Below are 23,657 nucleotides of genomic sequence, written 5' to 3' on the forward strand. Positions count from 1 at the left end.
TGAAACAAGAAAGGATGGGAATCTCTCCTCACAAGCTTTTAAATGGGAGTCCTAATTCCAGCAGCATCTACCCTTAGAAATGTTTAGCTTTCAACCTCCCCTCCTTCTGGCCCAATGCCTGTATTTATAGTGCTCAAGAGGAAGTTAATCAGGTCCGCCATCAATGGGATAATCCCCTCTTTGGATGGGATAGCTCCTCTCTTGATGGGATAAGTTCCTCTTTCATAGGGGTACATGAACCATCTGGAGGCGCTCAATACACGTTGAACAACCTTCTAGAATGCTCTAGAAATGACCACAAGTAACTTTTTAAAGATGAAACTCGCGCCTTTTGACCTTTATAGGGGTACGCACCTGCCCCTTTACATACAGAGCGTACAAGTACGCAGCTTTTGTGAACATTAGGTGCGTACCCGCAGGTAAGGCCGAGAGAATCTGCGTACCCAGAGATAAACACATTTACAAAGACTTTCTCTCTTTTTGGAGTTTGACATGGAGAGCAGAGGCATAAGACTTGCCCAGGAGGATAGCATGACTGTTGATAGAGCCATACTATCTGTAAATAGCCATGGTGACATTTTTTAGTGTAACAGATTTTCTGTGATGTTGCAGAATTCCACCAAATTTGCCAAGCATTTGTGAGATGAGTCCCATTCCATCTGATCTTGATATTAAGGGAGAGATAAATCTGTTGCCACACCTGACATGTCACTGGGAAGTGTAGGAAGAGATGATCTATGTCTTCAGCCTGTTCCTTGCAAAGACAACATCGAGATGGACCATGAAATGCACGATGATTGAGATTATCATTGGTAGGTGCTTTGTTTGATAATATGCACCACATGAACAATCGGGCTTTATGTGGTGCCTTAAGCTTCCAGAGAGGTCGCCACCACCAATCCGCCCCCATAGGTTCCTGTTCTGATATAAGAAAAGTGTATCCATCCCGGGGAGTGTAGCGACCGTGAGGTGCTGCAGCCCATATGATTTCATCCTCCCGGTCAGTAATCCTAATATGTGACTCTTCTAGTGCCCCAATGAATCTGTTCCAATCCAAACTCCACCTCTCTGGTAACTTGAGGTCCTGTGCAGATAACCATTCTTGTGAGAGCCATGATGTGTTCCTTTTGTCTGCAATATGTGAGAGTTGAGTGATACCTTCCAGTTCAAGTAATTGTCTGAGCTCCAGTGGTAATATATGTGCATTTCCACATCCCGACCAAGCATCAATGCCAAGTCGAACGAGCTCACCATTTCCAACCCGCCATGCCAATCTTGCTTAATGACAATATGGAGTGTGTGATAGCTTTCCATATGATGGAGGAACTAGTGATCTCCCAGTTCGGCCTATGAATCCATTCCATTACTGATAGAGGGTATATATATTTATAATAAACCACCTCTTTCCATAAGCTATCAGATGTAATAATCTGCCACCCCATCTTTGTTGCAAGCATCGTTGTGAATATGTTCAGATCCTTTATACCCCATCCTCCCCATTTTTTTGGTTTTCCAATTCTCTCCCATTTTACCCATGCAAATTTCCTATCAACATTTTTCCCTCTCCATAAGAATCTACAACATAATTGTTGTATTCTGTTGATGATGCCTTTTGGTATCCAGGCCAACGCCATCCAGTATATTGGTATGGCCTCCAATACAAATTTTATAAGTGTCAGTCTGCCTGCTCTAGAAAGCCATCTCTATTGCCAAATGTTGATGTGACCTTCGATTTTTGCAATAAGCCAAGTCCAGTCTGCTATGTGGTAATCATTAGGCTTGAGTCTGAAGCCAAGATACTTGAGACCAACCTCCATTTCTTGCCTCATGAATTGAAATTGATGAAGTGCATGTCTTTGCTCATTTTGTAAACAGGACACCAACATAATGGTTGATTTGTTGTAATTGGGCACCATACATGTAGCTTTACAAAACATGGATAGAATATTCTTGAAGAAAGTGGTGTCATGGATAGATCCATCTAAAAAATAAGTACATCATCTACAAATAATAGATGCGTTAGATAGGAAACATCTGTCATCTTGACACCACCTAATGACCCATCAACTCGAGCATTGGATATGAGTCTACTTAACCCTTCCATGATCAGGAGGAATAATAGGGGTGATAATGGACACCCTTGTCTAAGGCCATGTTTAACATGGAAAAAATTGGATGTAGCCCCATTGATGAGTATGCTATATGATGCAGATGTAAAACAACACATAATCCATTTTATGAAAGAGTGAGGAAAGCCAATATGGGTCATTATAAGTTGTAGGTAAGTCCAACTTGCTCTGTCAAATGCTTTTGATAGGTCAATCTTGAGTATGATACTCTTAGTGTTCTTGAGCTTAATGGAGTGGATCCCTTCTTGTGCAGTCCCAATGGCTTCATGAATCTGGCGATGGTTGAGAAATGCAAATTGTTCCTTGGATATCATCTTAGATAAGATGGGCTTGATTCAGATTGCAATGATTTTCGAAATGATTTTGTATATGCAATTGCATAAGGAAATAGGTCGATAATCATCAAATGATTGAGGGTTATCAACTTTGGGAATGAGTGCAATAAATGTAGAATTGAACCCCTCGTGCATCTTCCCCGAGAGTCTGCAGTCCTCAATTGCTATGAGTAGATCAACTCCAATATGATAAAAAAAGGTAAGGTAGAATTCAATAGGCCATCCATTTGGTCCCAAGATTTTGTCTTTTTTGAACCACTTCAGTACAACTTCGATCTCCCCCAATGTGACCAGCTTGTTTAGTGTCTCCTCTTCCTCTACCTCCACAAATCTAGGCAATGTCCCGACTATGCAAAGTACTTCTACAATGGTAGCTTCTCTAGGCGCCCTGAACATTTGGGAGAAATGTCTAGTACCCATGTCGGCAAGCTGATTGAATGTATTGGCTTCCCTTCCATTATGATCTCTTAATGTCCAAATTGTATTACTCAGTTTCCGCCCTCTGGCACATTGTTGAAAGAATTTCGAATTTTCATCCCCAACCTTTAGCCATATAGCTTTGCTCTTTAATCTCCAAGTCTCCTCTTGTTGTCTCAGGAGTTGAATCTTCTCTGTTTCCAACCTTATCAGGTGTTCCTTTCTTTCCATTGATGAATAACTAGCACTACTAGTGCCCTCCATCTCCAATATGTCAGATTCAATTTTCAGAATAGTAGCTTCATCCCTTATCTTTTTCCCTTTAGCCCATATTATAGTCTTGTGTTTGATCTGGGCTAAATTGTTGGCTATCACCTCAGCCGGTGTGGAGTTGTTATCTTGTCCACAGTGAATCTAGGATTCCATTACTATTTTGTGTAATTCTTCTTCCACCAGCCAAGCTGAGTTAAATTTGAAAGGAGAATTTAGCTTATAATTGGAATTCATAATTTCCAAATATATCGGGAAGTGATTTGATATACCCCCTGATCCCACCCACTATCTTATTTTGTCCAGCCTCTCCACCAGTGGTGCTTTAATAATAAATCGATCCAATCTTCTAGCCAGTGCATCCTCGCCTATTCTCCTATTTTGCCAGGTAGGTTGTATCTTGGCCGAGTCAATGTTCATGAGGTTATTATTATCCAACAGGTGCTCAAAATACTTTGTCAAGGGATCAGTCTGAGCCCTATTACCCCATGATTCAGCATGTCCCAAGGAGAAGTTCAGGTCTCCTCCTATAATGATATTGTCATTATTCATAAGAGATGTAGTCATCATATTATCCGAGAATCCCACCCTATTATGATAAGGTCCATATATATTAATCAATCTGAGTGGTACATCAATTTCAGTGGCTGTAATGTCAGCTCCCAATAATCCTTCACCTCCCCATATATTGTTGATCTTGATAGTCTTGTTATTGAATCCCATGGTGCATCCCCCAGATCTCCCTCTCACATCTAGTGTATGGAATGTCCAGCCAGGGAGTATGGTCGATAGTATAGTGTTGATAGTTCCCCCCTCTCCCAAAGTCTCTTGTAGAAATAAAACGTCAATCCTTACATTGCCTAAAAGTCTTCTGAGTGCCAGTTTCTTGTCCGGGCTGGCCAAACCCCTGCAGTTGAAGGATAAACACTTCATGGGATAACCCCATCAGGGTTTCCTTGTGCTCTAAGAACTCGGTCAATGGATATATGAATGCTAGTCGCCACCTCGATACCAGCCCTATGGATGGATTTAGAAATGTTGGATTGCCTGCCCCTAGGAAATTTATGAGCTTTTGTGGGGGTGTCCTCACCCAGTCCGTAGGTGTGGGGTTTGGGGTGGGCTAGTGATCGAAGGTTATATCTATGTGAGCTATTTCTGGATGAATCCTCCCATTCGGGATGAATTGAAGGTGAACCCATAATAATGGAAGGCTCAATAGCCAGTACAATGGGGGAGCTAATGCAATAGGATAAATAATGGGACTCAAATTACATGCATCTAAACCCAAACCTGATGCTTCTAATGATAACATAGCAATGCCAGTATTCATAAAATTATGAGAAGAGGGAGGAGAGGATATGAGAGTACCCAGAATCATTTCAGGCCCCTTTGAGTGTGATCGAGTGACCCGAGCATTAGGTGTCCGAGCGCCCGCTTGATGAAGATCCTCCCCATCCACCCTCCACCTTCTCGGGGGTTTCGCTGCTATGTTCGGTGCAGAAGTTGAGTCAACATCCGCTTGAGTCTGAGTGCCCATTGTAACTAGTCTTCTGGGGGTCTCAATAAGCACATTTGTAATCAGCGGGCAATCCTTATACAAGTGCCCAACCTCATGACACCTTCTGCACCGAAATGGTATCCCTTCGTAATCGAGGATCTGCCATCTTATTATATCCCGGAATTGTAGCCGAAGGATTTCAACTAATCCTTCTCTGGTATCCAGATGTACCAGAATCCTGGCAATGGCTAAGCTGTCAGATTCCATATATGATCTATCATGATCAAGATAAATGCCCAGGTCATCCCCAATGCATCTGAAAACATCATCCGACCAAAATTGTAGGGGCAATCCCGGTAGTCTAACCCATATAGGACCCGCCCCCATTTTCTCTTTCTCCGGGTTGAATAGTGGCGACCATCGCTTGAGAAGAACCAGAGTCATCTCAATGTGCCAGTACTTGGACAAAACCCAGTTGGCCTGGTCTGGTCGCGCGAATATAAGAGAAAACCAACCTCTTGTCATGGTAAGAACTGTCGGCAACTGATCCAGTAAGTGTCCCTAGATCTCCACTGTCCAGTGCTTTAACCTAGCAGGGGTGTAATTCCGACCTCTAACCCGACCAACAATCATAGTGCTTTCAGTATTCACGGCCTGTGCCATACTGATGCCCTCTCCAAATACCAATAATCGCCCCTATTCACGCACCTTGGTACATTTGGATTTTTTCTTTCCCCCTAACCTCTGTGAGTGGTTTACCAGATTTTGGTCAGTCTCCTCGGGTTGATTCTCATCTGAATCCGATGCTCTGATTTCCTCATTTGCTTGTTCCTGTCGTGGAATGCCATCAAAGCACCTAGATGTGCGAGCCGAGTGTGGAGGTCGCGAGCCTTGTGGGTCAACACCTGTAAAACCTTGTGTGATATGCCCTATATTGTCAATGCCAAATGTGTCTGCCCCAAATACGCTCGTGCCCCCACCTGCCATGAAATTCTCACCATGAACATTTGTCTTCTATCCCTGCTGCTCGTATTCCCAATATTGGAGCTCAGATGGCGACGAAATTTGCAAAATCGGGTGAGTCTGGTCCTCCTGGTAGTGTAGGTAATCCACATTCACAGTTGTGCTTGGGTGAATAAACCCTAGGTCATTGATGCTTCCCTCCACATCAACCATCTCCGTTATATATGCTTCTACCTGGACGTCCGGTTCTTGGGGTGGCTCCGGTGTATGCCCAGCTGGTTGCTGATGTGGATCCTCCACCCAAATTTGGGTAGCATCCATTGAATCTGAAGAGTAATCGACGAGTTCCTCTTCCATACAAATGATATTCACACTATCACCATTCCAATTTCGTATGCTATGTTGTTTACTGCAATCTTTGACAAGCTCTGGCCCAGTTGTTTCAAAATCTATCATCCATCATTCGATCTCCGCTGCCTGTTGACTCGGTTAATCCGCGCTAACCAAGTGGTACTCCCAACCGCAGCGGTCATGTGCCCCTGGTGCTCCTTTCCATGTCTGCCTCCCATAAAACTCTCCATATATTTGAAGCCTCAGAGTATTTCTAAGGTTAGATAGATCGCAACCATTCAGAAAAAGGCTGATGCTTTATATATTTATCAGTAATGAGGTTGCTCCATAAATGTGAGCCTTGTTATAACCCTCCAAAGATTTTTCATAGCCAGTGCTAAACTAAGCCAATGAAGATTTGTAAAACCCCATCACCCACGACTTTTAGGATGGGACAACACCTCCCATCGTACCAAGTGAGATACACCATTAATTTTCTTACTCCCCTAAAGAAAGTGAAACATTGTGATGTCCCTCAGCTTAACAGACTTTATTGTAAATTTATGTATATAAGTTCAATTTTGGAAGTTCGTATGCTACATTAGAAAAACAGACACATATTTAATTATCAGTGGTCTTACAACTATGGAAAATGACTGATGTATAGTTGTTGTTGTAAAGTTGTCTTTATGTTTTATTTTGTGAATAAAGAAAAAACTGGAAATTATGGCTAGGGAAAAATGGTTGAAGGAGGATAAAAGGCTGCAATTGTATTTTTCGAATAATTATTATCCATCAAATTCCTAGGCATCTAATCTGGGTGATTAGATTTAATTATGGAAAATTATTAAATTTTCATTTAAAGGTTTCCTAGAAAATAGGAAGTTGTCTTCAGAAGTGGGAAACAAAGGCTCATAAATGAGCAATTATCTACCTTCCACCTATTGGTGAGGTGGATGCAGTTAATAACCACCCAAGAAGGTGGTAGATGGATATTATGTGATAAATCTCAAGTTTTTGTCTCTATAATTCAGAGAAAAAAAACAATAGAGACTGAAAAGAAACAAAGAGAATAGACAAAAAGTATTTGCATATCTTCTTTTCTCGGGGGGACAAGCAAAGGTTATTGTGTCATGGTTGGGAGGAACCTAGTAGCTAGGGGGTCTAACTTTGTTATCGAGTAGAAATATAAATTTTGGTTCTATTACTGAAAAGAAACAAAGAGAATAGACAAAAAGTATTTGCATATCTTCTTTTCTCGGGGGGACAAGCAAAGGTTATTGTGTCATGGTTGGGAGGAACCTAGTAGCTAGGGGGTCTAACTCTGTTATCGAGTAGAAATATAAATTTTGGTTCTGTTATTATATGTAAATTACTGTATGTGTCGTAAACTATGAAAGACTGTTAATTAAAACAAAACTGTTTGAATTCAAGATGGAAACCATAATTTTATTCGGCATGAAAAAGAAAGAATGAGCTGTATCACAAAGGTAAAAAGAAAAATATTGCATTTACTATTTTAATTGATTTCTATTCCACATGATTGACGCATATACAAATAGATTGCACGTAGTAGTAAAAGAAATTTTTAGTTTGAACGGGAAAAATGATGTTGCATCATATCTAATATAATGCACTGCGTAAATCCCCCATACTTAAATTCAAAAAGAGTCAAGGGATCTCTACCTGAATGGATCATGAGGCACAATACTTGCTAAGGTTTTGCAAATGGGGTAGCAAGCTAAGTGGGCTTGATTGTGGGGAAAAACTCCACAGTTAAGCGCGCTTGAGCCAGAGGAGTTCTGGGATGGGTGGCCTCCTGGGAAGTCCTGGTTACCGGGTGCAAGCCCCGGAAGTGATGATTGATGCTATGTGATTCGTTCTCCACATTTCACTAGTTTCAATCCCACTTCTTCACCCCTGTGAGCATCACCCGATGCAATGAGTGCTAAGTGAACTATTCAAAAATCATGAGATATTAGTCACTTTACGACTACCTCTCATGGAAATGGTCATACTTTGAATGACTTACTTAACGCAGTTGAATCCCAAAAATGATATCTAATATAATGCACTGCGTAAATCCCCCATACTGAGATTGTTAATTGTATGAAAAACTTGGGTGAAGAAATAAAAGAGGCTGTTGTGGTTGAAAAAGTCCTAAGATCATTGTCCCCCAAGTTTGAATCTAAAGTGTCTGCAATAGAAGAAAAGGAAAATCTACGAACTCTTACTATGTCTCAGCTACACGGAATTCTAACTGCTTATGAAATGAGAAAAGGAGGTCCATCAGACAGGAGAGAAGCTGCTTTTAAGGCTTCAGGCAAAGGAGACTACTATGAATCAAGTCACGTGCTAGAAGAAGAAGAAGAATCAAATTTTGTCAGAAATCTTCAACGGGGTACTGGAAGGTTCAGAGGTAAGCTACCTTTTAAATGCTTTGCTTGTGGAAGAGTAGGTCATTATGCTGCCAAATGTCCTCATAAGGATAAGATTGACAAAGGAAAGGAACCTGCCAGATGGAACAAGAAACATAATGCAAATAAGAAAAGCTACTACACTCATGAAGACAGTGATGGTCTATCAAATAGTGATGAAGATGAACGAGGTAATGACTATAAACTTTTAATGGCAATTGAAGATGATGATTACATGGATGCTATAGATGTGGATAGTTTTTATGAAGAGATTTCTAGACTTAAGACATGTATAGAAGAAAAGAATATGATCATTGATACTCTACAATTTCAAATTGATGAAAAAGAAAAATATCTTGAAAAGTTAGAAGGTGAAATTGTTGGCCTTAGAAAAGAAATTGAGAAAACAAAGGCTATTAATCTTAAGTTTGTCAAAGGATCTGAAACTCTGGATGAGATCATCAATGTACAGCGTTCTCCACTAAACAAGACAGGTCTGGGGTATAATGGAGAAACATCTCAAGCATCCGCCTCAAAGAGTTATCTTGATGCAGCAAGAAGGAATGAGCAAAAGCACAATGGAGATCACCAGGTAAAGCAGGGACGAATTACATCAAGAACGAACAAAGACTATCAGGTAAACCAGGGGCAATCTGTCTTAAGGATGAAAAAAAGCTACAACCAGCCACAGGGAAAATCTTCTCAATTTGCTTCAAGAATGGATGACAATAGAAATTACAATCATTTGGCCGGTAGATTTGATAATCGCGGAAATTTCTTCAATGGGCAATGTTTCTCTTGCCATAACTTTGGTCACAAAGCAGCTCAATGTGTTGCATATAAAACAATCATGACTAGAGAAGCTCAAAAACAAAGAAGTATGATCGGGATTACAAAAAGGACCTATAACAACTTTTCGGCTCTTGAAAATGAAGTTGAATGTTCTATTTGCAATAACTTTGGTCATGAAGATTCTGAATGCAGGAGCAGGTTTCAGCAGACAAAGGAACAAGCCTCAAGCACCAGAACATGGAGAATAAAGGAACCACAAACAGAAAGATGTGGGATAGCATTTTATGCAGAAGGACAAGAAAATCTATGGTACATTGATAGTGGATGTTCAAAACATATGACAGGTGATAAAGAAAAACTTGAATCATATTCTGATTTAGAAAAGGGAAAGAAAGTCTCTTTTGGAAATGATACTCCTGCAGCTATAAAAGGAAAAGGCACTGCTCAGTTAAAAGAAAAGGTCAAAGCTGGAAATGTTTTGTATGTTGATGGATTGAAGCATAATATTCTAAGTGTCAGCCAGATGTGTGATCAAGGAACCGAGGTGATATTTAGATCAAACGGATGTCGTGTTCGTGATCTTGATACAGGTGAAACAGTGATCAAAGGTAGAAGAACTCCAAATAATCTATACATATTTGAAGAAGGACAACAACAATGCTATTTGAGCAAGGATGATAAACACTGGTTATGGCACCGGAGGTTGGGGCATCTAAGTTTTTCACAAATAAGGAAAGCATGCAAATATCAGGCAGTTCGTGGTCTTCCAGATATCAAAATTCCAGACAACACCATATGCAAATCATGTTAGTTTGGAAAGCAAACCAGAACTAACTTTCAAGAGAAGGAAGGATCAGCTAGCATGCCTCTTGAGCTAGTCCATACAGATGTATGTGGTCCATTTAGGAAAAGGACACCTCGAGGAGAAGAATAATTGATATTATTCATTGATGATTTCTCCAGGTTTGTTTGGTTAGGACTTATGAAGCACAAAGACGAATCATTCGAGAAATTCAAATCCTTCAAAGCCTTGGTTGAAAATGAATCAGGTTACAAAATTAAGTGCCTCAGGTCTGACAGAGGTGGGGAGTTTACCTCAAATGAATTTTTCGATTTCTGTGAAGAACATGGGATAAGAAGAGAATTCTCTACAGCTAGAACTCCTCAGCAAAATGGAGTGGTGGAAAGGATGAACAGAACAGTCCAACAAATGGCTCGTGCTATGCTGGATGAGTCTGGAACTCCTGCAACTTTCTGGGGTGAAGCCGCATATGCTGCAGTTGTTATTCTCACAAAATAAATGTCCGAGTGAACAACACTCAAACTCCTCATGAGCTCTGGTATGGTGAGACTCCTTCGGTAAAGCACTTCAAAATCTTTGGGAGCAAATGCTATATTAAGAATACTGATGAGCAACTTGGCAAACTTGAACCTATAGCAGATGAAGGCATTCTTCTTGGTTATTCTCCACACAGCAAAGCATATAAGTGCTACAATAAAAGACTTGGAAGAATTGTTGACAGCATTGATGTAGTGGTTGATGAAAATGGATACATTCCTAGGCAAGTAAATCATGAAAATATCGAAGAAGATGAAGACTACCCTCAAAGACAGAATGATGAAGAAGAAGAACCTCAAGAAGCACCAGAGGAACAGATAAGGATAGAAGAGAAGACTCCATCCCGGTACGTTCAGAAGAATCATCCAAAATCTTAGATTTTGGGGCAGAAAGAAGCAGGTGTACAAACAAGAAGAACAATTGCAGAAGCTTCAAGCTATTTGGCATTACTCTCCTCCACTGAACCACAAAATGTAAAAGAGGCATGCAAAGATGAATGTTGGGTCAAAGCAATGGATGAAGAACTTGAGCAGATCGAAAAGAACAACACTTGGGAGTTGGTTCCTAGACCAAAGGATAAGAATGTTATAGGGACAAAATGGGTCTTCAAAAATAAGTTGAATGAAAATGGGGAAGTAATTAGAAACAAGGCAAGACTTGTTTGTAAAGGGTATGCGCAACAAGAAGGAATAGATTTTGAGGAAACTTTTGCTCCTGTTGCAAGACTTGAGGCCATCCGAATGTTCCTTGCTCTCTCAAGCTTTCAAAAGTTCAAAGTATTTCAAATGGACGTGAAATCAGCCTTTCTGAATGGAGACTTGGAAGAAGAAGTATACATTGAGCAGCCAGATGGTTTCATTCTTGGAAATGATCCAAATCTTGTATGCAGACTGAAAAAGGCTCTCTATGGTCTTAAACAAGCTCCAAGGGCTTGGTACTATCGTTTGGACAAATATCTTCATCAACAAGGTTTTTCAAAAGGATCAACAGATAGCAATCTTTATATAAAAATTGAAAATGACAAATTGCTAATACTTGTTGTGTATGTAGATGACATTATCTTTGGCAGCAATGAAGAATCTATGATTCAAAGCTTTGCCTTGGTGATGCAGAAATAATTCGAAATGTCCTTGCTTGGAGAATTGACATATTTTCTTGGCCTGCAAATCCAACAAAAGGAAGGAGGGATTTTCTTGTCTCAAACCAAGTATCTCAAGCAGATTTTGAAGAAATATGGCATGGAAGATGCAAAACCAGTATGTACACCCATGGTCACAGGATGTAGCCTCAGTGCAAATGATGAATCAACAGCAGTACATCAACCAACCTACAGATCTATGATTGGAAGTCTACTTTATTTGACAGGTACCCGACCAGACATCATGCATGCAGTGGGAATAGTTGGAAGATTTCAGGCAAATCCAAAGGAAACTCATCTTCAGGCAGTAAAGAGAATCTTCAAATATCTTCAAGGGACTCAAAATTATGGCTTATGGTATCCTAGAGATACAGATCTCACACTTCATGCTTATACTGATGCAGATTGGGCCGGAAGCGTGGATGACAGGAAGAGCACAAGTGGTGGTGCATTCTTTATGGGTTCCAGATTAGTATCTTGGTTCAGCAAGAAACATAGTTCGATTGCCTTGTCTACAGCTGAAGCAGAATATGTTGCTGCTGCATCTTGCTGCACTCAACTCCTTTGGATGATGCAGACCTTGCAGAATTTTCAAATCACTTGTACACCACTCATCTCCATCTTATGTGATAATACAAGTGCAATCAACATCTCAAAGAACCCAGTCATGCATTCAAAAACCAAGCACATACCAATCAAGTATCACTTTCTCCGGGAACAAGTGCTTGAACAAAAGGTCAAGTTGGAGTATGTTCCTTCTAAGGAACAGGTTGCTGATATACTCACCAAAGCATTGCCTAGAGAGACCTTTGAATACCTCAGGCAAAAGCTGGGGGTTGTTGATGCATCATCTTGTTGTTGAATCTCTTCTGATTGTTGGTTGTACGCAAGGTTCATCTGAAGTATATGCGTACATGTGCTGGGTTGTGGATTGGTCAAAGATCGAATGGCACAGGTTCAGGGGGAGCATATCATGCATTGTTGGCATTATGGAGGAAGTACAGAAGGAGATCATGGATGCTGGTCTGAATATTGCTACAATACGTCTCTATCTCTTTCATGGTCATTTATGGTGTTTGATGGATTATGGTTATTCTTTGCAGATCTGGTTTATAGTCAGGGGGAGCATGTTTTTAGGGGGAGCATAACCCTTTGCCCTTGATGTCAAAGGGGGAGAGTGATTGGTTGTTGTTGCCATCAAGTCCAAAGGGGGAGATTGTTGGCATTATGATACATATGTTGTACTTGATGGCAACCCACTCATCTCAGATGATAAATTATAGTGCAACAAAGTTCACGCACTTTCATGAAGATAAAAGTTTATTTCATGAAGATAAAAGTTTCTTTCATGTAGAGAAAAGTTCACGCACTTATATGTAGAGAAAAGTTTATTTCATGTAGAGAAAAGTTCATGCACTTTTATGCAGAGAAAAGTTTATTTCATGTAGAGAAAAGTTCACGCACTTATATGCAGAGAAAAGTTTATTTCATGTAGAGAAAAGTTCATGCACTTTTATGCAGAGAAAAGTTTATTTCATGTAGAGAAAGGTTCACGCACTTTTATGCAGAGAAAAGTTTATTTCATGTAGAGAAAATTTCACGCACTTTCATGCGGAGAAAAGTCCCTTTCATGAAGAGAAAAGTTCACGCACTTTCATGGTTGGCTCATGGTATTAGTCCGACAGTTTTTGATCCTATGGTTTTGGTTCGTGGTATTGCATCCAAAAGTGTTGATCTCACGCACTTTCATGGTTGGTTCATGGTATTAGTCCTATAGTTTTTGATCCTATGGTTTTGGCTCGTGGTATTGCATCCAAAAGTGTTGATCTCACGCACTTTCATGGTTGGTTCATGGTATTAGTCCAACAGTTTTTTTGATCCTATGGTTTTGGACCGTGGTATTGTGGAAGGCCTAAGACTATAAAAGAGGAAGGAGATCATTTGGCAAAGTATCATCGAATAAATTGAATATCTAATAAGTGCTAGATCTGAAATATTTGTGATTGGGTTATGGTGCAGATCTGGATCTGAATGAAGGAGGAACCTTAGCGCATAAAGAAGGATAATTTCTATTGATGGGTCATAATCTTTATACTTGAATAATAGTATCTTTGCATGATTTTGATCTGTTATATGAGGCGCATGCTTGATCTATAAATCTGACAATCTGGGTTAATTAGTGTCTGAATATTTGAAAGAAGGAATTATCCTTTATAGATCTGCATGCAGGTTTCAGGTTGTTGAAGTAGCGTATATCTTTAAATTATGATCTAGCTGCCTCTGTCTATTGCTGCAGTATTCTGGGTTCAGAATTTGGTGTGTGGTTACTGTTACCGTGTTCTGGGTACAGCTGTCAGAGAAGTGTTTACTTGATTCAGTGCTAATTGGGAAAAGGAGATTGTTTGATGCAGATATACATGATGATTGATTGATGTTCATGGATCCAGTCTGAAAATTTATGAAACGTGGTCCCTGGAAGAAAGAGAAGGTTGTAGCCTTCAGTAGGCCAGCACCTACGTACTAGTATCTTGGCTAGTACAAGATCTAAGGGGGTTGTAGCTCCCTTCCAGGAAAATCTGGAGAATGAGAGAGGGTTGTAGCTCTCTGCAGGTTGTAGCCTGCGTACTGGTAAAGGACTGCACCAGTACAAAATCATTGTAAAAGGAGTTTCTAATTGAAAGAGGATAGAGACATATTACAGCAGGTGGTTTTCACCCACATTGGGTTTCCACCTTATATCTGGTGTTCTTTTGTGTGACTATTTGCTTTTCTTGTTCCTGCTCATTATTTTATGATACTGACATACAAAGTAATGATCAATATCTGAAGAATTATTCAAAGTATAATAAGGAAGATAGATTGAAAAGAATTTGATAATACTGATTCACCCCCCCTCTCAGTATTATTTCCAACATAGTTCATATGTCCAAGAAATAAGGAACAAAAAGGGAACTGCGAAACCCTATTGCAAAAACTCTGAGTTATGAATTGTGAAGTTTCAATGCAATAGTTTTTTTAGCAAGAAAAAAGCAGGATAATATATTATCAAATAAAAAATTGTATGACAGTTACATACATATCAATATTCAACAGAATGTATGTGATTAGAGGCATTCCAATCAAAATATTAGGGGGGGTGAGGTGTGATCTAAATCACCACCAACAACCCTGGAAAGATGATCATTGCAACTGAGAGACATAATATATTCAAAATTTTTGAAACCCCTGTAAAAAGCCATATTATCAAAACATACAGTCCAGTCCATATGCCCCATCCCTCAATGAGCAGCAGAAAAACTAAATAAAAGATATATACACAAAATTTTACAAAAAGAGTGAGGACAGAAAACTAGAGATTTAACCAGGAAATAGGAAATCCCCCATATCAAAGATATTTTGTTCCCAAGTGATCTCCAAATACCATTTTCCGATCAACCCCAGTAAGCCTTTCTTGGACTGTAGAAATTTCACACCTGTAGATCAAACTGATATATGCAATGTACTAAAGCATAATACTTGATCTAGTTCTACAAAAGATTAAGCAGAAGCATAATCGATTTCATGAGCAACATCAAGCATAAACACATATAACTGATCAAGAGAAATAATCAACCATAACATAAGATATATCATTGGGGAAAGCACCAGCATAAAACCCCTATTTGTATTATCAATCAGGTAAAAATCCTCTTCTGTTTACAAAAAGAATCAACTCAAGAGCTATCCTGTACTCTCTGCAATGATGAAGATCATAGACTCCCTAGGCCTCAATATATAGGCCACAAGTCCTCCAATCTCCTATATTACGTATTTCTCTTGGAAATAGATCCTTCTCCATGCAAGGAATAATTACTAGAAATATCCAAGCATCTGATAGTACACTGTCCCTCATCTGATCTCAACTGGGTCTCTGTCTGAACTGACATGCATCAGTTATCATGAGGGAATGCTCAGTTATCTGAAATAATAATTGTCACATGCATGCAAGCATTAACAAACTATATCTCATTAATTTAACAACTTGTTAAATTAATCTAACTGGATTTGACTAAGTAAAACTAGGTTAACTGATCCTCTTATTATAGAACTCATACTTGATTCCTCAATCAGTGGAGAAAATCAAGGATAAATTCCTAAATCAGTGGGACAACTAATTCCATGTTCTCACAAAGACTTCAATTTTAATTTTCCATAATTAATTAACTCATGGAGATTAATTAATTAATATTTTAAACTGCTGTTAATACCAAATTCATTTTTGCTTCCTATAGTTAGACCAGGGACTGCTAAAAATAGGAAGGGACCTAGAAATGCTATTTTTAGAAGATTCTATTTTTATCAGTTTCACCTCTCACCCAAGGTGGCAAAAATTCTCATTGGCCAAACTGCTATTTTTAGAAGTGATATTTTTAGGAGTTCTATTTTTAGCACATTCTAAATTTATCATTTCTTGTTGCACACTTGTCAACACTCCCTCTCAACAAGAAAGCAATTATCAGCAACCCCGATCCTGTCTCTATGGAACTCAAACTTGCCCTTTGACAATGCCTTTGTCAAAATATCTGCATCTTGTTCCTCGGTCGAAATGTATAGCAACATCATGATCCTCTTGACCACACAATCCCATAGATGATGATAGCGGATATCTATATGCTAGGACCTGTCATGAAACACTGGATTCTCGGAGAGTTTAATGCAACTCTAATTATCACAACATATCATGGTAGGGTCCATCATTTGACCAAATAATCCCACTAGAATCTTCTGCATCCAGATGGCCTCACAAGCAGCCTGACTAGTAGCCATGTATTCAGCCTCCACTTAGCTAAGTGCAACTGATCTCTGTTTCCTGCTATACCAAGAAACCATAGCTGACCCAAGGTTGAATATTCCTCCAAAAGTGCTCTTCTTGTTTGATGGACTACCTACCCAATCTGCATCCATGAAGCCTTGGAGCTTCACTCCCTCTGTCCACCTATACCATAATCCATAATGTGTAGCGCCTCTGATATATCTTAGCACATGCTTTGCTGCCTTCCAAAATAACTTGGTTAGCTGAACCATAGCTTGACTCAACTGGTTCACTGCGAAGCATAAATCTAGTCGTGTGTTCATTAGAGACATAAGTGAACCCACAAGCTGTCGATAAACAATAGCAGCTACTACCTCACCTGAAGTAGCATCCTCCTTTCTCCATTTCCCTGCTAGAGGAGTCTCCATGTGCTTGCACATCTCCATGTGGAAGCACCTAAGTATCTCATTGGCATACTTGCCTTGAGACACAAATACTTCCCCATCTCTCTGCCACACTTCCATGCCTAGAAGTAGTGCATGAGGCCCATGTCCTTCATCTCAAACTCTCTTGCAAGGTCCTCCTTGCAAGACTTGATCAACTGATCATCACCTATCAAAATCAGATCATCGACATAAAGTACAATAATAAATAGCTTACCTTCTACCATGATGTGATAGAGGTTCACATCCACTTCACTCTTGGTGAAGCCCAACCCAGTGAAATAGTTGTTGATCCTGGTATACCAAGCATGGGGTGCTTGCTTCAGCCCATACAATGCTCACTTGAGCCGACACACATGCGACTCATGATTGAAGGTCTCAAATCCCTCAAGTTGCTCTATGTATACCTCTTCCTCAATCTCCCCATTGAGGAAAGTTGTCTTCACATCCATCTGATGGATCTTCCAACCCATATGTGCTGATAGTGTTAGAATCAATCTGATCAATGAGTACCTTGCAACAAGATCAAAGGTCTCATCATAGTCAATCCCCTCCACCTATGAGAAACCACGGGCAACAAACCTTGCATTGTGTTTCTCAATACTGCCATCAGCTACCTACTTTACCTTGTAAAGCCATTGGGAAGTAACCACTGACTTGTCCCCCGGTCTAGGGACAACATCCCACACACTGTTCCGCATGATAGAATCATACTCCTCTACCATCGCATCCACCCAAACTGGCTGCTGCACTACCTCCTCAAAAGAAGAAGGCTCGGTCGCTACACACTCCCCAACTAGGGCCATGTAGCTAGTGTATCTATCAGGAGATCTCCTCTGTCTGCACTGAGAGGATGGCTGCCCCACATTCTCTCTCGCATCTTGCATCAATCTGTCAGCTTCCCGTGAGCATTTCCACCCATCTCTGGAAGACTCTCCAGCAGTGGTGATCTCCACTACTGGAATCTCTACATGTGGCTGATCCACATCATCAGGAGGCTCCTCCTCCTTAGGAACTAATAGTTCCTCATCATCACCATGAAACTTGAGCTCCCTCTCAAGTGACACTCACATGGCTCGCTGCTCATCAAACTTCAAATCCCTGCGCACTACGGTCCTCTGACTGGTAGGCAGAAACACACGATAGTTGTGAGGTGTATCCGTGTACCCCACAAGTATTCCCAACTCAGCTGTTGGGTCTAGCTTCTTTCAAGCATCTTTGGTCACATGACAGAAGACTAGTGATCCAAAGATGCAGAAGTGACTCACATCTGGTCGCTTCCCCGAAAAAGCCTCTATAGGTGTCTTCATCCCCAACATGCGATGAGGACTTCTGTTCTGAAGATATACTACTGTATTGCATGCCTTAGCCCACAGATGAAGTGGTAGGCCTTGGTCATGCAACATCGCTCGAGCTGCTCCCACAATAGACCTGTTCTTCCTTTCGGCCACCCCATTCTGTTGTGGGTTATGAGGTGCTGTGAGTTCTCGTTTAATTCCTTCTAAAGCATAGAAGTCCTTAAATTGCTGGGAAACATACTCTCCACCGTTATCAGTCCGCAAGGCCTTTATTTTCATCCCTGATTCTGTCTCTGCTAAAGCTTTGAACTCACAAAACTTCAAGAAGGTTTGATCCTTCTTTTGCATGAAGTAGATCCAACATCTACGAGAAAAATCATCAACAAAAATAACATAGTACCTGTGATTTTCCATGGAGGCTGTAGAGAAGGGCCTACATACATCTGAATGAGCTCGCTCGAGAACTCCTCCTACTCTACTATCCCGATCATGAAAGGAAGCTTTTGCATACTTACTCAAAGTGCAACCTTTGCATGTGCTTGTTTGCTCTAGCTTGCACTTGGGTAATCCAGTAGAAATTTGCTGCATGATCTTCAAGGCCCCATGACACAAGTGGCCCAATCTCCTATGCCATAACTCAACAATATCTTGGCCATGCACCACCTCTGCTTTGGAACTCAATGCAACATAGTTTTCTACCTATAACTTATAGAGATTCTTAATTCGAATCCCTATTTGTTTGGTCTGTCCAGTGCTGATATGCCTTAGGAAAACCTTTCCCAAACTAAAGACTACATCATAGCCTTTATCCTCAAGCATAGCAATAGACACAAGATTCTTTTTCAGCCCTGGTACATACATAACCTTAGAAAGATTGAGGGGAGAACCATGCTCCCTCTGAAACACAACTATACCTTCACCTTAGACATGGTACTGTCCGTCGTTGCCCATCTCGATCCATATCTGGAGATCCTTCTCCTCCAAAGTGCTGAAAATATTCTTGTCACTTGACATGTGGAAAGAGGCTCCACTGTCCAAGTACCAAACACATCCCATGCTGGATGAAACCATGCATGCAAGAAATGAGAAATCCATCTCAATCTGTGAAGCTAGTGCATCACCATCAGATTCCTTGGAGGAACCTTTCTTGGACTTCTTCTTTGGGCAACTAGTAGCATAATGGCCCAACTCATGACAATGAAAGCATCTCACTTTCGACTTGTAAAAATTCTTCCCTCCTTGAGAAGACTTGGATTGGGATGCCTTCCCTTTCCCTTTCTTAGCTTTATATGCTAAAGCCAAGTTCTCCTCATCATCATGTTTTGATGAAGAAGCTCCATCCCTGGTGCTACATTTGATCTCCTCCTGCATCAAATCCGACCATAGTCATTCTCAATCTGGTAGTTTGTCCCTTCCATTTTCTGGGTCTTGGTAGCTATGCCAGCTCTTAGGAAGGCCAAGGAGTGCTAGACTCACCATATCATCATTCGCAGTCACGACCCCTACACTTGCAAGCTCATCCCTGTAGGTGGTGAGATTGTTTAGGAACGTAGAGATAATGTCACCCTTTTCACACTTGATCTTACGAAGTTTGTCCTTCAGTGCCAACTTCCTCTAGTCACTGCTATTCTGATATAAATCTTTCAATGTTTTCCACATTGCATGTGGAGTCTCCTTCCCATGGAAGCTCGAAATTATGTGATCTCGAACTCCCTCCAGGATGATTCTCCTAGCTCTAGCAACACACTTCTTCCATTCCGCCAGTTGAGTAGCATCAGTAGGCTTAGGGACTTCTTGATCAATGAAGTCCTTAAGGCCATTATCTTCCAATACTGCCTCCATGTGATCCTTCTAGCCATGTAGTTTGAGCTACCATCAAGGGCATACTCAAGCCTCAAACCATAGAAAGCCATCAGTGAAATAGGTGTGATAAGAACTTGAGATCTATATCCTGAATAATAAACTTCGAATTTCTCTTTCCTGTATACTGTTCTTCCTTGATCACTTGTGCTCTGATACCATGTAGAAATTTCACACCTGTATATCAAACTGATATATGCAATGTACTAAAGTATAATACTTGATCTAGTTCTACAAAACATTAAGCGGAAGCATAATCGATTTCATGAGCAACATCAAGCATAAACACATCTAACTGATCAAGAGAAATAATCAACCATAACACAAGATATATCACTGGGGAAAGCACTAGCATAAAACCCCTATCTGTATTATCAATCAAGTGGAAATCCTCTTCTGTTTACAAAAAGAATAAGCTCAAGAGCTATCCTGTACTCTCTGCAATCAAAAGATGAAGATCATAGACTCCCTAGGCCTCAATATATAGGCCACAAGTCCTCCAATCTCCTATATTACATATTTCTCTTGGAAATAGATCCTTCTCCATGCAAGGAATACTTACTAGAAATATCCAAGCATATGATAGTACATTGTCCCTCATCTGATCTCAACTAGGTCTTTGTCTCAACTAACATGCATCAGTTATCCATGAGGGAATGCTCAGTTATCTGAAATAATAGTTGTCACATGCATGCAAGCATTAACAAACTATATCTCATTAATTTAACAACTTGTTAAATTAATCTAACTGGACTTGAATAAGTAAAACTAAGTCAACTTATCCTCTCATTATAGAACTCATACTTGATTCCTTAATCAATGGAGAAAATCAAGGATAAATTCCTCAATCAGTGGGACAACTAATTGCCTGTTCTCACAAAGACTTCAAGTTTAATTTTCCATAATTAATTAACTCATGGAGATTAATTAATTAATATTTTAAACTGCTGTTAAGACCAAATTCATTTTTACTTCCTATAGTTAGACCAGGGACTGCTAAAAATAGGAAGGGACCCAAAAATGCTATTTTTAGAAGATTCTATTTTTAGCAGTTTCACCTCTCACCCAAGGTGGCCAAAATGCTCATTGGCCAAACTGCTATTTTTAGAAGTTCTATTTTTAGGAGTTCTATTTTTAGCACATTCTAAATTTAGCATTTCTTGTTGCACACTTTTCATCATGGACAATTTGTCAGCTTCTTTGTTCAGATTCCTTCCATTGTGGAGCCGCCATAGAATTTCAATCCTCCAGCCATCCTTGTAACATGGGATTATTTATGGAGGCCTTCCCCATGACCTGATCAATGATAATCTTCGAATCTCCATAAATATGAAAATAGGGATTATCAAGGAATTTGTTGAACCATATGAGTCCCCAAAGAGCTAAAGCTTCTGCTTTGGTGTTGGTGCGACAACCTCCATTCCAATAGACTCTGTAAGACAAATCAGCAGTCATAGCAATCCAAAAGCCACATGCACACGAATTCCTTTGAGCCGCCCCATCAAAAAACCCCATCGAGTACATGAATTGTATATTGATTTGCTTGAATGGATTGATATTAGTGCATGGGGATTGAGTAGAATATATTGAAATATTAGTGGTGTTTATTTCAACAACAAAAAATAAATCATCCATAGAGTTCTAGAAAATGTACCTATTTCTCTAGTTCAAGATGGCCCAGAAAAGGAAAAGTGGGATGGCTCTCTAGGAAGATTTTTGTGCACTCCACCATTTTAGAGAGTCCCTCATGCAGTTATGGTGGATGTACGAGAAGCGAATGAGAGAAAATATCTTTTTCCATACCTAAACAATATATTGGTAATGAAGAAAGATGTGGTTGTTGTTCTCAGCATCACGTTTGAAAATAGTGCACATCCCTGGACCGTGCCATTTCCTTTTCTACAGATTCTCCCATACAAGATTTCTATAATGGTAGACTAACCATGTGAAGAAGATAAATTTAATTGGAACTTTTTTTTTCCAAAAAGCATATAAAATTTGGTGCTCCCCCTGTCTTGCCACCAAGTTGGAAGGAGTAGAGTATGTGTCAGCAACAATGATGTTATCATATGCCATATTTCCCGACCATATAATTTTGTCCTGTGATCCTATCCGGCAAATGCCAAGGTGTTTCATTGCTGATATTATCTGATTCCACTCCAGCTCTATTTGTCCAAACAACCTCAGTTTCTGAGCTTTTTTCCATATAGGAAGCGGTCCTTGCCAGCCGTTTATGACTTGTCCCCAGAAGTATATGCCATGTCCATTAAGATGGTGAGTAATCCTCTCAAAGATGGAGAATTCATTTCTAGCACCCAAGATTTGGTCAATGCCGATGAGGATGCGGTTTCCCAATTGAAACTTCCATGCAAGATGGTGGATAAATAATTTTTCAATTTTCAGGAAGCTAAGCCAGATAGTCAATCCATGTTTGATGCCAATGGTGCCATTCCTATACCAAAAAATAAAATATTTATCCTTAAGATACTTGTGTTGAATGATCTTGCTCCATACACCAGTTCCAAATAAGCCCCTCCAGAGGGATTTTATTAGCAGTGATCCGCCAAAACGACGGAGGTCCATGATTCCCCAACCACCCATACCCTTAGGGAAAGTGATGTTGGACAATTTGGTCAAGTGGTATTTTTTCCCTTTGTGGCTTCCCCCCCAGATGATGTTAGCCATTAAGCGATTTAGAATGTTTATGATGGATGCAAGAATATGAAATAGGTGAGCCCAATAAACCCCCATCTGGACAAAATTGCTTGGGTGAGTATAACTCGCCTCCTCAAAGACAAGCATCTAAACTCCCACCCAAAGATCTTTTTGAAGAAACAATTAGCAAGCCATTGCTAGTCAATAATTCTGTAGCAGGAGGGTTTGATACAATATCCAAGATATTTCAAACCATTTTGTATTAGCATTGCTTCAATACCAAATAAACCTTTGATATATAAAATAGTCTCCGAGTCAGATTGTCCATGATATAAGACAGATTCATTAACATTCATGTGCAAACCAGAAGCATTAGCAAATCTACTGAAAATGTGAAAGAGACATAACCAAGAAAAACGACAGAGCATACCCATGATGAGAATGTCATCAACAAAGAGGTTATGAGAAATGCTGATGTTATTTCCCATCTTTAGTGGCTGAAATTGGTCCTCCATGACCGCTTTTTTAATATGCAAACTTAAACTATTCATTACTAAGATGAATAGAAGAGGGGAGAGTCAACATCCCTGTCGAATACCCCTGCCAGCACGGAAAAACTTTTATGGATACCCATTTATGATAACAACGTAGTTGACATTATCCACACAAGCCATAATCCAATTAACACATCTAGGTTGCAATCCAATCTTGTTAAGGACAAGCTGAAGAAAGCCCCAATCCAGGCAGTCATATGCCTTCTGGAGATCAATATGTAAAATAGCAGCACCAGGATGCATGGTGTGAATCGAGTGCATGCCTTCCTATGCATTTGGAACATCGTCATGGATGAGTCTATCCAGGAGAAATCCATGATGTTCAGGGGTGATATAGTGAGAGAGTGTTCTGCGCATGCAGCCAGCAATGGTCTTGGATATAATTTTGTAGATGATGTTGCATAAAGAAATAGGCCTGTAGTCAGAG

At 40.1% G+C, this 23,657-nt stretch overlaps 1 protein-coding gene across 1 annotated transcript; it reads right to left on the minus strand.

Moving 5' to 3' along the window:
* Window positions 1–3,439: 3,439 nt before the first annotated feature.
* On the minus strand, window positions 3,440–5,174 carry LOC149188476 (uncharacterized). Its single transcript, XM_089409971.1, has 2 exons — window positions 4,378–5,174; window positions 3,440–4,058 (listed from the first exon to the last, which is right to left on the minus strand). The coding sequence occupies exons 1-2, from the start codon at window positions 5,172–5,174 to the stop codon at window positions 3,440–3,442; spliced, it is 1,416 nt and encodes a 471-aa protein (XP_089266097.1).
* Between the last annotated feature and the right edge of the window lie 18,483 nt (window positions 5,175–23,657).

The sequence above is a fragment of the Pinus tabuliformis genome, chromosome 3_1, assembly GCF_031772625.1.
Source record: "Pinus tabuliformis cultivar Carrire ecotype Pingquan chromosome 3_1, CPIR1, whole genome shotgun sequence".
In the NCBI taxonomy this organism is placed as follows: domain Eukaryota; kingdom Viridiplantae; phylum Streptophyta; class Pinopsida; order Pinales; family Pinaceae; genus Pinus; species Pinus tabuliformis.

Excerpts from the sequence above, each read along its gene's own strand:
- LOC149188476 (XM_089409971.1), bottom strand. The coding sequence starts at position 5,174 with ATGACAAGAGGTTGGTTTTCTCTTATATTCGCGCGACCAGACCAGGCC. Across the intron at positions 4,059-4,377 it reads ATTGCATTAGCTCCCCCATT|GGGTTTGGCCAGCCCGGACA; the intron begins GTACTGGCTATT and ends CTTCAACTGCAG.